The sequence below is a fragment of the Scatophagus argus genome, chromosome 11 (genome assembly GCF_020382885.2).
Source record: "Scatophagus argus isolate fScaArg1 chromosome 11, fScaArg1.pri, whole genome shotgun sequence".
In the NCBI taxonomy this organism is placed as follows: Eukaryota; Metazoa; Chordata; class Actinopteri; family Scatophagidae; genus Scatophagus; species Scatophagus argus.
The window spans coordinates 15,981,615-15,997,053 of NC_058503.1; the positions used below are offsets into that span (position 1 = coordinate 15,981,615).

General features: G+C 41.4%; 1 protein-coding gene across 4 annotated transcripts in view; it reads left to right on the plus strand.

Moving 5' to 3' along the window:
- Nucleotides 1-15,439, plus strand: part of epha3 (eph receptor A3) — a 92,306-nt gene that overhangs the window by 9,051 nt on the left and 67,816 nt on the right. For all 4 annotated transcript variants that reach the window (XM_046403841.1, XM_046403843.1, XM_046403844.1 and 1 more), the window contains exon 3: nt 7,047-7,707. In XM_046403841.1, coding sequence (XP_046259797.1) covers nt 7,047-7,707 — 661 coding nt within the window. The remainder of the gene's footprint in view (nt 1-7,046; nt 7,708-15,439) is intronic.

Below are 15,439 nucleotides of genomic sequence, written 5' to 3' on the forward strand. Positions count from 1 at the left end.
AATGTTGTAGCTACATTGTTCATACTAAACAATGTCTGCAGCTGATAGCCTCCCTCTCTCCTTCCCTCCAGTGGGCTCTCGCTGAGTGTTTATTTGTCTAACTAGTTAGACTACTGTGCCTGAGGGTTGGCCCACTGACACACACACACACACACACACAGACGTCACACTTCTTCCTTTTTCTGTATTAAGTGTTACTATTACTCCTTGGCAGTGGCTTAAGGTAATCCAGTCATTTGTTCCGTGGAGCTGCCAAACCTTGTTTCCCTCGGCCGTATACACCGCTGGCACCGTCAAAATGCTGGGACTGACTTTCTTCATGAGGTCGAACCACAATGAAAAAAAATGACCTAAAGGAAAAACTGCAGGGCTATTTAAAATGCATTTAGTCCAAAGACAATTGCAGACTACAGAACAATTGTATGACTATTTCAAGGGAGAGATTAATGTCGTGCTAATACAAGTTATTCACATGTGAGCAAGTACAAAAATGCATGCCAACGGATGTCGGAATGTGTGACAGAGGTTATGCAGCGTGCGCAGCGAGCTCTGCTTTATTTCAGGTTATGTGCTTTGAATAAGTTTAGAAGAAAAGCGAGTGAGAGTTCATAAAAATGCTGCAGGAATGGAAGCCAAAGTCATTCTTAAATAAGAATGAGTCCTGAGAGAAAGAGAGGGAATAGGACAGGATCAAAGGGGGGTGGTGGATGAAGAGAGCAAAGAAAGAGAGAGAAGAGAGAGGGAAGGACAGGAAAGGATGAAAGAGAGAGATATTGCTGATGATCAAGTCCTCAAGGTGAATCATCTGTAATTACTCACGTCATCCACTGACTGCGCTCCGATAAGCAGCCTGCCCTAGGAGACTGCTGTTCACAAATGATTTCTCATAATGTGGCAGTGGCACTGAGCCCTCTCTCACACACACACATACACACACACACACTCTTTCACATTGATGAAGAGGCCACGGCTGTTGGCCTACCGAGACACAACGTGCTCCGGTCACAACAAATTAAGAGCTTAGCCTCCCCATGATGTTCGCTCTGGAGCCACCGACTAGACTGACAAGTGTGTGGTGTGTGTGTGTGTGTGTGTCCGTGAGTGTGATTGCGTGTGATCCAGATATACTGTTATCTGTCTGGGAGGCAGGCTGATTGCTGAGCAGTGTCCGGGGGGCTTAGCCCTTCACAAGACTAAAGAGTGCTAAAGATTACATTCTCGCGTGCTTTGAAAGCATTCTTCAGCAACAAACCAACACCCCAGACGCTGGCTGTGCATACAAAATAGAATTAATGGGCACTTCTCATCAGGGATACAACTGCATTGAAGATTTTGCCAGGACGGTCTCATATTGACTTGAGTATTGTTTTTGCTCAGCTAGTTCTTTTTTAAAATGTGCAATTTGATACACTTAACTGAAATGGTGAGATATTCAAATAATTTAAATATTGTTTAGAAGTTTAGACAGAACTTCTTGAAGGCTACATGTTTGCTTCTGTTCAGCAAACTCAAAGCTACTCATTTTGCATCATTTACGGGAACAGTTTTTTTTTTTTTTTACGCTTCAATAAAAACAAGAAAATCAGCATCACAAAAAATTCCCAAAAAGTGTTTGTGCAGTGAAATACTCTGCTTATAAATGGTTTCATGTAGCTGTAACTCTTTTATAAAAGCTCGGTAACGATGGCACTGACTGAACCTTTGTATCACGATGAGGAGGCCTGACATGTACAGCAAATAACAGCAGCTGCAGTTTCTGAACTACACTGTCAGGAATAATGAGAAATATGGAACACATTTTTGAAAGAATGGCTTTTTATATTTAGGTCCATCACTTCAGTCAGGTTCCCTTTTTCCCCCTCTCTGAGTACAGACTGCTGTTTCAACTTCTTTAGTCACCCAAGGGCTCTTAAAGCTTCCAAGCACTGCTGCCACCCCATCTATGAAATCATCTTGGCCAGCATAAAACGTTCTCCCTTCCTCCTCAGAAAGAGTGAGAGTTCAGAGAAAAGCCCGTTTATAAATGAGGATTATCAGGGTAAGGCGAGGGACTTGAGAGAAAGTGGAAGACTAGGGAGTTTAAAGTGTGTTGTAGTTACTTTCTGACACAAACCATCTTATTGATAACATACAGAGCATGACAACATTTTACAAAATTAAATCAAATACCCTCAACAATGGATTATTATTCTACAATAGAAATGTTAGACCTTTGTATAATCAGAAAGCTATGAATAACAAATTAACAGATGTCCTACCAGTGTGGATCAATTACACCCCATGGATGCAGTGCAGATGTGGTTCTTTGGAATTAATTGAAAATAAGTGAATCCTTCAGCAGTTGTTGCTGATGTGTCCTTGAGCAGAGCGTAAACATGGATTAGCAGGGCAAGGCTTGGAGCTTTTCAAAAACACGAGGGAGGACAAAGAAGAGAAGGAATGAAGTGCGTATTCGGGTTCTCCTTTTGGTAAGACCAGCATGAAATGTCCTCTGACTGATATGCTGCAGTTGTTCTGTCTGTGACCCCTATGACCTCTATGGAGCTCAGAACATAAGCTGCCCCCGCACTTGTTGTGGACGCCCCCCCCCCCCCCCACCCCCTGTTGAAGTATAATGGACGGTTGTAAATAACACTATGTATGAACTTTTCCCTATTGATTCTATGATAAATCCCTATTTATCAAGCCATGTCAGATACATAAATAATTATATTAAAAAGGGTAATGATAATACATAAAAACAAGATATATAAAATTCAGAGGGGTTTTTTTTTCGTAAAAAATTTGAATGTAAAGGAGAAATTCAATGACACCATCAACAAAAGCCACTATTGTTAAACCTTGGACTAGAGGATGCTCATTCTTAATCTCGTTTCCCAAAACAAGACTCGTTTCGAAATAAAAGCATTGTTACCCTATACTGGCCCATAAACTGCTCCATTAACTCCCGTTGACCTGCGTGTCTTTTGAAGTGGGGTGAACTGGTGTGCTGACTCGGTGACTCTGAGACGTGCCTGTTGCCGTAGTTGTAATGTCATGAGCGGGTCAAGTTACCGCACTCCATTTTACTGTCCCTTTAGCTGCTTCACCTACCTACAGCACAGATCAGAGGAACCAGGGGCAAGATCACTCCAAACTGTGCCCCAACTGTGACCATCGGGGGTCGGGGTAAGAGGTCACGAGGACTGTTGTAGGGTCGTAGTGTTGTTATATATCAATTAGACAACCCCCCGAGAGAAACAAGGGGGTGGCTGCTCGCTTTAGACCTTTATTTATCCTAGTTGACATACAAACAGCTCCGGTTGGGAGTAGCTTCTGCTGGTGGCAGAAGAGAAGTAAAATGTATTCATTAAACAGAACCATCCAATAGTGTCACTCTTACTGTCTGACTATAGGATTGCTCAAATCAGTATATAGAACATGTTAGCGCTCTGATCTTCAAGCTTCTGGGGATGCAGCACCATTTCATTCCATGCAATTGAGTCCTCCACCCAACCACAGAACAAGTCACTGTCTCCTAGCATTTTGGGGATCTGGAGCACTATAATTATGTTGAGACATTCTCTAATTGTTTCCTCACTCTCTCTTCCTCTTTGCCAAGCAAAGGACAATAAAACAAGCCTTGGCTACCAAACCAGGGGAAACGGTTCAAAGTTGGAGGAAGTCATTTTTGTGATGTCATGGTTAGGGAGGGAAAGATGAGGAGGGAAGGTCCGTGTAATGGATGCTATCCCCCAGAGTGGGATCCTCACATCGTAGAGGTCTCATGTACTTTGGCAGAGACTTGCTTGAGTCAGATCTTCTTCTCTAAGATTGGATTTAACACACACACACACACACACCTGGGTTTGATTTTGAACTCTATGTTTGTGTATGTACTACCAACTTGAGACCCCTCCCAAAACCAGAAACAAAAAGAGTTGCTTCAGATGCTTCAGTTGCTTCACTCTGTGCACTCCACCTTCAGACCACTTGTTCTGTGAAAAAACAAGTTTGACAGAATAGCTTACTTTTCAGGGTAAGGAAATAAATAAATAAATGTGGACAATGAAATGTAAGAATAATTTTCTGAATAAGTGGGTAAGCTCTTGAAGCGACGAGACCGGGTAGGCACAGTCCAGAGTGGATACTTACGTCTGCTCCATTTACACTTACTTCATGCTCTTAAGTTTTTCATTAGATGACAGATCATGGAGAGTTAGAAATAAAGACACAGAGCCAAGATACAGTACATGCTGTGTGCTCTTTATATTTGATAAAATAAATATAATTTTTAAGTATTTAAAATTGAATGTTCTATGTTTTTCCATGGCACCAGAGACTAGGGTTTGCTTATTTAATTATTTAATGTGTTTACTACAAGAACATTTTGGTTAAGGTTAAGAAAAAATGGTGGTTTTGGAGCAAATATAGAAAACATTAACCACATTCAATATCTTTCTCTAAACATAACCCTAAAAACGTTAATCATGTATTACACTACAATGCCACAAACAGATAGCAAGATTAGAAAACAGAAAACAGCAGTAGGCCTACAACAATTTTGCAGTGTTAATTAAAACATTTCCTCATTAATTTGATTTAAAAAAACAAAACACTGTAACATTGTATGGTTTCAAAAAACTTTGCTAGATTGTTCAGCAGTGTATTAAATGTAATTTCTGTTGCAACAAAAGTTATTGTGTAAGTAACTCATGATGGTTTTCTACACACATTCAAACTTTGGAGGTTTGAGTATCTTCATTGACAGAAGTGGCCTATTTTTATGTATTTCTGGACAGAACATGAGTATTTTTAGCGGGTAACGTTTCCGTTTAGTATTTCACCCACTGCACAAAGTTAGTTAAATCTGGTTGTGCTGCTTTCAGTCCTGGCAGAAAGACATCTAGCCATGATAGAAAAATACATAAAGAATAAAGCAGATTAACATGTCTTCTTTTCATTACGTTCAAGTAAGTACATCATCTTATCAAACATAATGTCACCAGAATCACTAATCATAGAGGCAGACTTTGTCTCCCGTCAGCTTTCTGTTGTGTCAGGGTCTATCATCAAACCCTTTTGCATGTCACCACGTGATTATTTCTACATATATTGTGAGTCGAGTGATTAAACTCATGAGCAAAATGAGGTGAAATGTTAAGTTTAGCTTCACCTCTTTATATTTAGCCCCGCTCGGTTCTGTCTACTTTCCCCTGTTATTGTTGGACCTATAGAGAGCGTGGACTCCACTCTGATGAATGAGGTGACGCCAAGGAAGGCATGACGGGGGAGACTAAACACCAGTGGAATCTATCGCCTCGGTTTTACTCCTCGCTTTATCTCTCCCGCCTTTCTTCCTATTGCTATTTTTCAACTCTATCTCTTTTCACTTTCTCTGCTTTTCTTTCTTTCCTGCAAAGAGTGCTTTGTTATTCTCTCTCTCTCTCTCTCTCTCTCTCTTTCTCTCTCTCTCTCTCTCAGGGGTGTTTCATTAACTTTACTGTGAGATGAAAAGCAAGTGGCCATCCTTCAGCCTGAGAGCTCCTTGAACACCAGACCCTCATAGATGTGCTTTATACCACTCACTCAATCCCACACATTTGCTTACACACACGCACACACACACACACACAGAAAAAAAAAAAAAACCATGTAATAGAGAACCTAGACTTTCTTAGCTCGTCATTAATTTCTGTGTTCGGGTTGAAAGCACCTGCTGTGTCCGCCTGCTACGGGACTTTAAACACTTCACATGAGCCTTATGTGAATGTATAAGTGTGCGTGGGTTTATGTTTCCATTAATGCTTGTGTGAAAGGAGCGATAATTCAGTTTCCACTTACCCATAAAGTGTTTCTCTTTGCCTGGTCTCTCTCTCTCTCTCTCTCTCTGAACAAAGCACTGCTCATTCAGACTTACATCCATTCTGAATTTCACGTAAAGAACAAAAATAGAAAAAGCATCCATTTAGGCATTTAGGCTCATTCATTCTAATGACTGTCATTTTAATCACAATGAGCCCAGTGTTTCAGGTGTTTGCCCATTCATCATCGCTCTGATTCAGTGTTGATTTGCCTGGACAGCGAAGCCAAAGCGCATGATCAATGAGTCTTCCCGCTGTGTTGAATTCAAAAGGAATGACCCCGCTTTCTTTCTTCTCCTCTCCTCCTCATTGCTTTCTCCCAGTGGAGGGAAAATGTAAGATAGACACGAACGTTCCTGGTATACACTCACATCTGTCTATACTTCGTAGCTTCTTTTGTTTCATAGTGGATTCAGCACGTTTCCTTTAGTAGCAGTAGTACTGTGATGCAAATAACCAAGACTGCAGCTTGAAAGTCCGCACTTGTAGAAAAAAAAAAACATGTTAGTACAAGGGTGGAAAAACAACACTATAAGATTTTGATGATGTTTAACAGCAATTATGCAGCTTCACATATTTTAGTAGGATTGAGATGGGAAGTCACACTTTTCTCTGAGATATTTTCACAGTGCTCTAATCCAGAAAATTTGGCAAAGGCAGCAAATTTGCTTTTAATTAATTTGAGTAATTTACAAGAGATCTGGTAGTGTGATTTTTCACCCTTAAGTGTTTATTAGATGCTTAGTATTCAGCAAGAGTGAATCTGAATCTAAATAATTCATGTGTAAATGCTTACAGGGTGGAGATAACTTTATTTTTCTCTCCGCTATCTTCCCCTCCTTTCCACTTTCCTTCCTCATTCTCTGACTCCAAATTCCCCTCTTTCCTACTCTTTCTCTTCAACGTTCCTCGAACATCTTTGCTCCTTCTTTCTTCTCTTTTAACCCCACTCTTCCACCTCTACCCTTTTGCTCTGTCACTCTTATTTTTCTCTCTTATCTAATCTAACCCTTTTCACCACTTTCTTCCTCCTCTTTCTTTATAACTCTGCGTCTACATCAATCCCCTCCTGTACATCCCTGTTTTCTCTCTTTCCCTAAAATTTCCCGTGTACCTGGTTCTCTGTCTCTCTATTTTGTTTCTCCTTTTCATCTCCCTCCATTTCTTTTTTCCACTTCTCTCTTTCCCTCTGTTTTTTTTCAGTGGGAGGAGATCAGTGGTGTGGATGAGCACTACACTCCCATCAGGACCTTCCAGGTCTGCAATGTGATGGAGTACAGCCAGAACAACTGGCTTCGCACCAACTGGATCCCTCGGCAGTCAGCCCAGAAGATCTACGTAGAGCTGAAGTTCACCCTGAGGGACTGTAACTCCATCCCATTGGTCTTGGGCACCTGCAAAGAGACTTTCAACCTCCTCTACCTGGAGACAGATGATGACCAGGGCAGCCACTTCAGAGAGCATCAGTTCTCAAAGATTGACACCATCGCCGCTGATGAAAGTTTCACCCAAATGGACCTCGGAGATCGCATTCTCAAGCTCAACACTGAGGTGCGAGAGGTGGGTCCTATGTCCAAGAAGGGCTTCTACCTGGCATTCCAGGACGTGGGCGCCTGTGTAGCTTTAGTTTCAGTGAGGGTTTACTTCAAGAAGTGCCCGTACACTGTGAGGAATCTGGCCTCCTTCCCTGATACGGTGCCCATGGACTCCCAGTCACTGGTGGAGGTCAAAGGCTCATGTGTCAATCACTCCAAAGAGGAGGAGCCTCCACGAATGTACTGCAGCACAGAGGGGGAGTGGCTTGTGCCTATTGGGAAGTGTCTGTGTAACCCAGGGTACGAGGAGAGAAGCAACACCTGCCAAAGTAAGACAGCTTTTCTTTCAGTCATGCATTTTATTTCTTAGTTCTCTAATACTTTCTCTGCAATCCTTTTAATCTTTTATTCACCACCGATCTATCACCACTGATCATTTGTCTTTCTCACCTGTGCCATTTTGCAAACTGCAGCCTAAAATAATCTGATCTTTTTTCTTCTGTCCTTGTTTGAAGCACCATGTGACAGAAATGCAAAGTTTGCTAAGGCTGCAAGTGTATGATGAGCAACTCCATCCTTTAGAAATATGCAATAGTAAATATCTTTATAAAGGAAACATAATTTTCACTGCTTGAAACATAACATTTATGTGCTGCAGATTCACAAAAAGGTGTTAGGATGGATAGCGGGTATACGAAGTACATTATAGTAAAATGTAATTGATCATCATTATGCTTCCCTGTTGCAAATTAGTTGTGTGTAAATGTAATTTCTGGTAGGCATGCCTGTTGATGAGAAGATTGTCACACTTCATCTCTGTCAGTGCAGAACCTTTAATGCCTGATGTCAAACTGTTGCGTAAAATGTGTGTACGTTATGCCCAATGTGTGCATGTGGATTTTACATGTGCCTTCAAAAGAACCCAAGAATCCCACAGTGCTGGTGGATAGATATTCACATATGTACTTTCATCCGTGTGTGTGTAGTGTGTTCTACGAGCTATGGGATGCAATATGCAGTAGTTCAATAGTAATCTTCTCTTTGACACATCATTAGGTATGGGAAGATCTTTACCAGAGTAGCAAGGATGGAACTGATAATGCAAAGGAAAAGAGTGGCCTGGAGTGGATGGTGAATAATGGAATAGTTGTGGTGATGGTTGTGGGTGTTGGTAGAGTCATGAGTGGGTAGACATCGGCGTCTGGAGATACTCAGTCTCACTCCAAAGTTGCCTTTTGGAGGTGATTGGAAAAGTCAAGAAGGATGTGTCTGTCTGCCTGACTTTGTGTTTCATTTTCAGACTGTCTTTGACATCATCATCTCCACATGTTTTTCAGGGGGACTGATTTGAGTTGCTGCCAACTGGTTATTAAAAAGAATCAAAATGTCGCAATGACAGCAGTCACTTAAGATTTTTCTTTTTTTTTTTGGCTCCTGGCGCTACAGAACGAGACTGACACATTGCTGTGTGAAACGCTGCCTTAGCTGACGGTTTCACAAGCAGATGCAGCAGTTTTCCAGACGGCTTCTTTATTAATTGTAATTGTCCTTTGACTGTCCTTGTCCATCTTTATTTCACTTTCCCTCAAGTACTTCACAAAAAAAACATTAAGAAGTCCCTTTGGGATGGAGCAGCCAGTGGGTTCAAAGGTTAAATATCATAACGAGTCTTTCATCTCAACATGTAACAGTCAAACCCAGTCTGATTAAGATTCAGTGTAATGGGTTCCCCAAAGTATGTTTATTAGTATGTCATTATTTCATTACTTTTTTTATATTACCTTTTGAATGTATGAGCGCAGACAAACACTAACTAGATAATTCTGCAAAATTAAATTGGCAGTGTGTGGCCTCTGTGGTTGGTGTAACACTTTACATTAATTATAGTTTACATCAGTACAGTAGCTCATTCAGTGCATGATGATGTGTTCATAGTGTTCTGTATTTTTGTAGAAAGTATTGCTTCAAATAATTTTATCCATAACATTGCGCAGTATAAGTATATGGTGTAAAATTGTGGTGTATACTACTTATGATTCTATATATATTTTTGAACATTATCAAAAAGAAAAACAGCTCACAGTGGGGATAAAACAGAAGCTAGAGACAGAAGCTACATGTGCCACAGAAACCCACCTCCTCTTTGTTGTGGTTGGTTGGTTTCTGTGGCCCATGTCCGTCTAGATGTGCTCCTCTTTTCTCAGATTCAGCAAGCTCCTCACTTTGCTTAAGAAGTCAGACACGGGATCTTTGGTTTGAAAGCAGTCGCCTCTGCACTTCAGCGGTTCCTCCATGGCTTTAAAGTTGAAACAGTGCTGGAAGTTTGAAGAAAAGTCGGGCTTTAGCTCTCTTAGATTTAGTTATTGTCGCTGGTCCTAAATGCTCACATGTTCATCATCTCTCTCCTCTCCTCTCCAGAGCCCTGCCCAGTGATAATTAAAGATCAAAGGCAGTCTCCCAGGTCAGGCCCCTGCTGTCAGGGCAAAGGGAAGCTCTTTTTCTGGGGCTGTGGACTCCATATGAGCTGGTCTCACTGTTCAGATGCAAGGAGAAACTTTGTCACAGCTGTCAGATGAAAAACTCTTATTTCTTTATGAAAAGAGGTTTTGAAGTCCTTAAATATCTCTAGAATAGCTTTTTATTGTAAATGTCCCATGTGTAGATGCCATTTGAAAGTCTTTAGCAAAATTATCTTATCGTATCTTAATAAATTAAAGGTGAAATCCGCTATTTTGTTATAACATCAAACTTACTGAATGTTCAGTCCACAAATTTCACCTTTACCCCCAAATTTGGAAAGACTAAAGTTATAGAGACAGGAACGGGGCATTATGTAGACAAATGGCAGACCCCTGGTCCCCCCTTCTCACCGCCCTCCTTTCACTTCCTGTCTCTCTGTGAATTGTGCGAATGTTTGGATGTATTTGACAATCTCTTATTGGTTTCAGAGAGGTCTAATGGACTCTAATAAGGTCTTATGTTACTCTAGAGTGGGACAGCTGCACCAACAGGCCCCCACAGCCCCCACTTGCAGCCGTCAGGGGCCCCAGTGTGCAGCCTGGTCTTCAGACCCTCTGTGTTAACAGATAGATGAGTGCATGGGGTTAGGTCACCTTATAGACAGATAGCAAAAAGATGAAAACTACAATATACAGTGGTACAGCCAGATAAAACAAAATGAAACAGATGTTTACACCATGGTCTCTCAAGTATTTACATGTCACAGACTGCAAAGACTCAAACTGGACCCCTCACTTGGTCGTATTTGGATCCAATTCCTTTTAAATAGAGTTTATTTATTATCAAATTGACTTGAGAAAATGTACGTTTCAAACACACACTGAGGCGTTTTCATTGAGTGTTGTTGGTTTTGACTGTTAGCTCTGAGTCAGATGTGGATGGAGCACCATCGGTGAATATTTCATGCTTTGTTTTCTTTTACTGAACGCCTTGAAGCAGCATCTTCCATTTACCCAAGTCTCTGTTCTGCAAGTGTGTGTGTGCGCGTCTATGAGCGAGAGAGGAAGCGAGAGAGTATGAGAGCAGTTGCCTTTGTTTATACAGACTCCAAAGTGTGTTTAAGGGCTTTAACAGAATACACTCTAGTATTACTGTGATTATCTCACTGGGCTGTGTGTGTGTGTGCGCGTGTTGTGCCTGTGTATGTCTGTGTGTGTGTGTGTGTGTTTGTGTGTGTAGCCACTAATGTTTGTGAAAGCCAGGATGTTTTTTCAGTGGCGCCTTCAAATGAACGCATGAATTCAGTCTGGCTTTGGCAATGGGACCCCATGTGTGAACTGCTGTTATGAAAGTGTGTGCGCATGTATGTGCATGTGTGGCCGGTAGTTGTAAGTGTCGTTTCATCGTTTCACAGCATACAGGGTATGTTACTGTGAACATATTTTGATATTTCATCATCCATATCAGAGCAGAAGATCTTATCGGATCTTTTGTCAGGGGAGAAATGCAGTGAGAGGAGATGAGATTTTTCAGACTGTACGAGGCGAATGGACGCATCAGTCATCATCTGGATTACTGTATGGTTTGTGCGCAGGCTTCAGTCTTTCCACTTAGAATGTGAGGCCAGATCTAATCTTGCTAAATCAGTCTTTCATCTGTCATTAGAACAGACTGGAGCAGGTGAACTAACTCCTATCTACCATCGGTGTGAAATTCCTGCAACCCTAATTTGATCCTAAAACAGCAAACGGATGTCTGTCTTTCAAGTTTGTGTGTGTGTGTGTGTGGGTGTGGGTGTGGGTGTGTTTGTGTGTTGCAAATGCAAGCAGCTGTTCTGCTATATGGTGAGGAGAGTCGCAGGTTTACATTCTTACTGGATTTATCAAGACACACAATCCTGAAACTTGCCAGCACCATAATGCTTATTATAATCGCACATATACGGTAAATCCACATACACAGAAACGGGGACAGATATACTCGAGCCTACTTAAGCCTCAGCATGCATTACTTATTGTATCTTATTGTAAGTGGAAGAAGAGAGTAAGGAACTTATAAGATAGTTTGCCAAGTTTTCAGGCACTCAAAAGATTTCAGTGATTTGTAATAGCTCATTTTTCACTGATGATGCATATGTTCTAAAATGGTTAGTTTTTGAAAACCGCAATGATCTCAGCATTTCCAAATAACAGGCCTTTTTTTTCTCTCCCCTTGTTTACATCCTCTCCTCCTTCCCTTCCACTGCGCTCCCCCCTGTGGCTGAATGTCTTGGCTGCCGGTTCAAAGCCCTAAAGTCCATCTCATGTCAAATGTTTTATATCACTCTCCACTCTGTCACTTAAGTGATTTAGCTGCTGCCCTCATCCACTGACATGTTTGGCTTTCAAGCATACACATAACACATCTTTCGTTGACTTTGTCACGCAAACCCACATCAACCTGACTGTTGAAATACTCAGGTCTAGGTTCTCTGAAATGATTTACTGTCCATTTTATCCATTTGATTTCATACAGCTGATGTCATTAGGGTTGCCAGTCCCACTGTGTCTGTGCTTCTGTTTCATCTGACTGTTTTGGTTTGCTGGTCCCTTGCTGGTTGGTGCATAATGGCGGAAATCCAGTGTGGCTGGCTAAGATACTCATTTAGTTTTAGCTTGCAAAAGCAGACCTTCATACAATACGTTTCTCAGCACCAGTGCTAAATATCTCACTAATGAACATACATTCATCCTATAGTGAAACAGAGGAGTCCAGTGGGATGCCAGTATTGCTCTGTTTCTGCTGTTTTTGTTTCAAGATTCTTTTGGAGTATCTCTGCCCTCTAGTGATTAGAAATCCTTTAATGCAACATACTGTATTTTATTTTAAACAAAAGAAATATGGAAATAAAATGGAAATGGAAATATGGAAACTGTTCATTTAAACCGATGATTTTAATAATATGCTTTACACTTTTTTTCCCACTTTTGTAAGGGATTCAAAGAGGAACTGGGCTAACATTGTGTGCCATACATGTTGTCCTCTTTCTTGCAAAAAAACAAAACTCCCTGCTAAGCTTTAGTTTGGTTTCTGCTTCAAATATTCATTGATCAAATGCATTCAGGCCAATTAATGAAAGCAGACAAGGTCCAGCAGTGCTGTAGAAATCCCACGCTTCTGCTTATTTTTTCTTTATTATTTGTTCTCATCACCCGCATTGTTTTTTTGAACTGTGCTTTCTTGTATATTTTCCTACCAGACTGTTGAGGCTGAGTGCTGTGAATTCGTGGAGCTATTGGCTCTCCTCTGGTCCCTTGGAAGGTCTCTGTTTGTTTGTGTTGGCCATTATATAACTGCCAGGCTCTCCACAAGAACATGTCAGTTCTGCACACACACACACACGCACGCGCGCGCTCACGCACACACACACACTCTCACACCCAAATCACAACCCCTAAATTGCAATGACAGTATCTCTAATCCAGCAACAGACTAATGTACATCACAGATTCTTTTCTTGTCTTCTTTTGTCACCAAATACGTTTTTCCATGCACTGTACTCGCGTGTGTTGTTGCCTTTATTTATCCAGTTCACTGAGCTCTCTGTGCCATTGTTCTTTTTTTCCAGCAGCGTCCTGCTACACTCCGTATACCAAAGTTGCACACATTCACAATTTGAGCTGCAGAGTACAACAATAGCGTGTTGCTGTTGGCCCTTCGATTCCTTGTTGAGGGCCACCTCCACAGTCGTGATTGAGAGCAGGTGTTTTTCATATATTTCCACACCACACACATTTTCAAAGCCAGTCCAGGCGATAGCATCAGTTCATGCTGTCCTGTGTGTGTGTGTATGTGCATGTTTGTTTGGGTGGATGAAGTGTTATACTGTACATGGCTCTCTCTCCTCTAACACTAGTGTTCCATTGCATCAGTCTCCTCCTCTCTTGTCAGTTTAGCTTAATGTGGAGGCTTTCTTTGCTGCAGCCTTTTGGCTGTGTGTTGCCTGGCATTTTGCCTTTTTGGAGCTAAAAATGAGAGGAGAGGCCCATAGAAAGGACAAGGCCTGGACTGAGTGCTCCAATGAGAAAGGTCTTGAATCACAGTGTTAATACTATACAAAATATACTGGATGTAATGACTCTCCATCTTTTTTTCTCTCAAAACTGAATCCCATCCCAGCTAGCAGAAACGTATGAAGCAGAAACATATGCTTACTTAAAATCAGAATGAGTAAAACACAAACTCTTTCAGAGGCAACTGAGAGCTCTCTGCAGAGAAAGCCGGTGGCTTTTCAGGAATTTCTTAGTGATTATTTGGAGTCCACAACGCATGTGTGTCAAGTTGCATTGCATCACATCATTCTTTTTATGCTCTTTTTTTTTACTTGTAGCACATTATTATATTCTATTTAACTACTCTGTGCATCTGTTGGCTTGCTCCGAATGACAGCTCGCTGTACTTAATACTTACTTTAAGACTCTACTATTTTAATAGTATTTATTTGTATGTACTGTACCCTGTAAAGTACTTTGAATTCCCTAGAGTCTGAGTGGTGCCCCATCAATAAACTCATTTTGCTCTGTGTTGAAGGCAACTGTGTTACTGTGTTTAGAAGTGCATCCACAGTCCAAGCAGAGCTGTTCATCTTTTAGTCCATGCTGTTTTTATTTCACTGCCCAAATGTTGAACCCCTCCACTTCTGTTTGACTTTTTGAGGATCTTCTACAACCTTGATGTGCAAATAAATAAATAATTAAATAAATAAACTCCTAAGCTAATTAAAAACATGCAGAGAAGCCTGCAGCAAATCATACTGACTGATACAGGAACACTGCAGCCGGGAGGGAAATCTGACTGGAGGGAGTTAAAGAGAGAGACAGAGGTGTGTGTGTGTATGTGTGTATGTGTGTGTGTGTGTGTGTGTGTGTGTGGTGGAGGGGGATAATGAACATACTGTCAATTAGAGGCTCTGAAGTAATGCTGTGCGTGCTCATATACTGTATGGTGTATACAGATTTGTGTGTGTGTGCTTGTGCGAGTATGCCTGATTGAGTGTGTTTCTGGCATGCCAGGGCCAAGAAGGAGGCTGTAGCCAAAGTTGCGGGAAAGGTTTGCTCATTCGGGGTATTATTGTCTGTTTGCTTTTCTCTTTATGGGCCTTCCAGTGCAGTCTGGGGGTGGCGGGTAAGCCCGTCACCCCTGGGCCCTGGTGCTGTTGGGACTTCAAAGCTGTTGGTAACCACAGGCTCAGGAATTCAACTTAACACACACAAAGATACACTCACACACGCACACACACAACCAAGCCTGAAACAGAAATTGGGTGATAGATAGATGGGGTGTTTATTTGCTGGAGAGGCCCCAGTCAGTTGACACGACCACTTCACAGTGGTCAGTCTTTGTGTGTGTGGACTTGTGTGTGGGTATATGCATGGTTTTGCATATGTAATGTACACAGAGTCATGGTCTGTGTTTAGCATTCATATGTTCACACAAACACATAAGAAAAAGAAAAAAAACACATATATTTAATTTATCTGTTTATGAAGATATGTGTGTATGTTTGTCTTTGTGGAGACTGAGGGTGTGGATTTACACCGACAGACTGTGGTGCTCCTGATA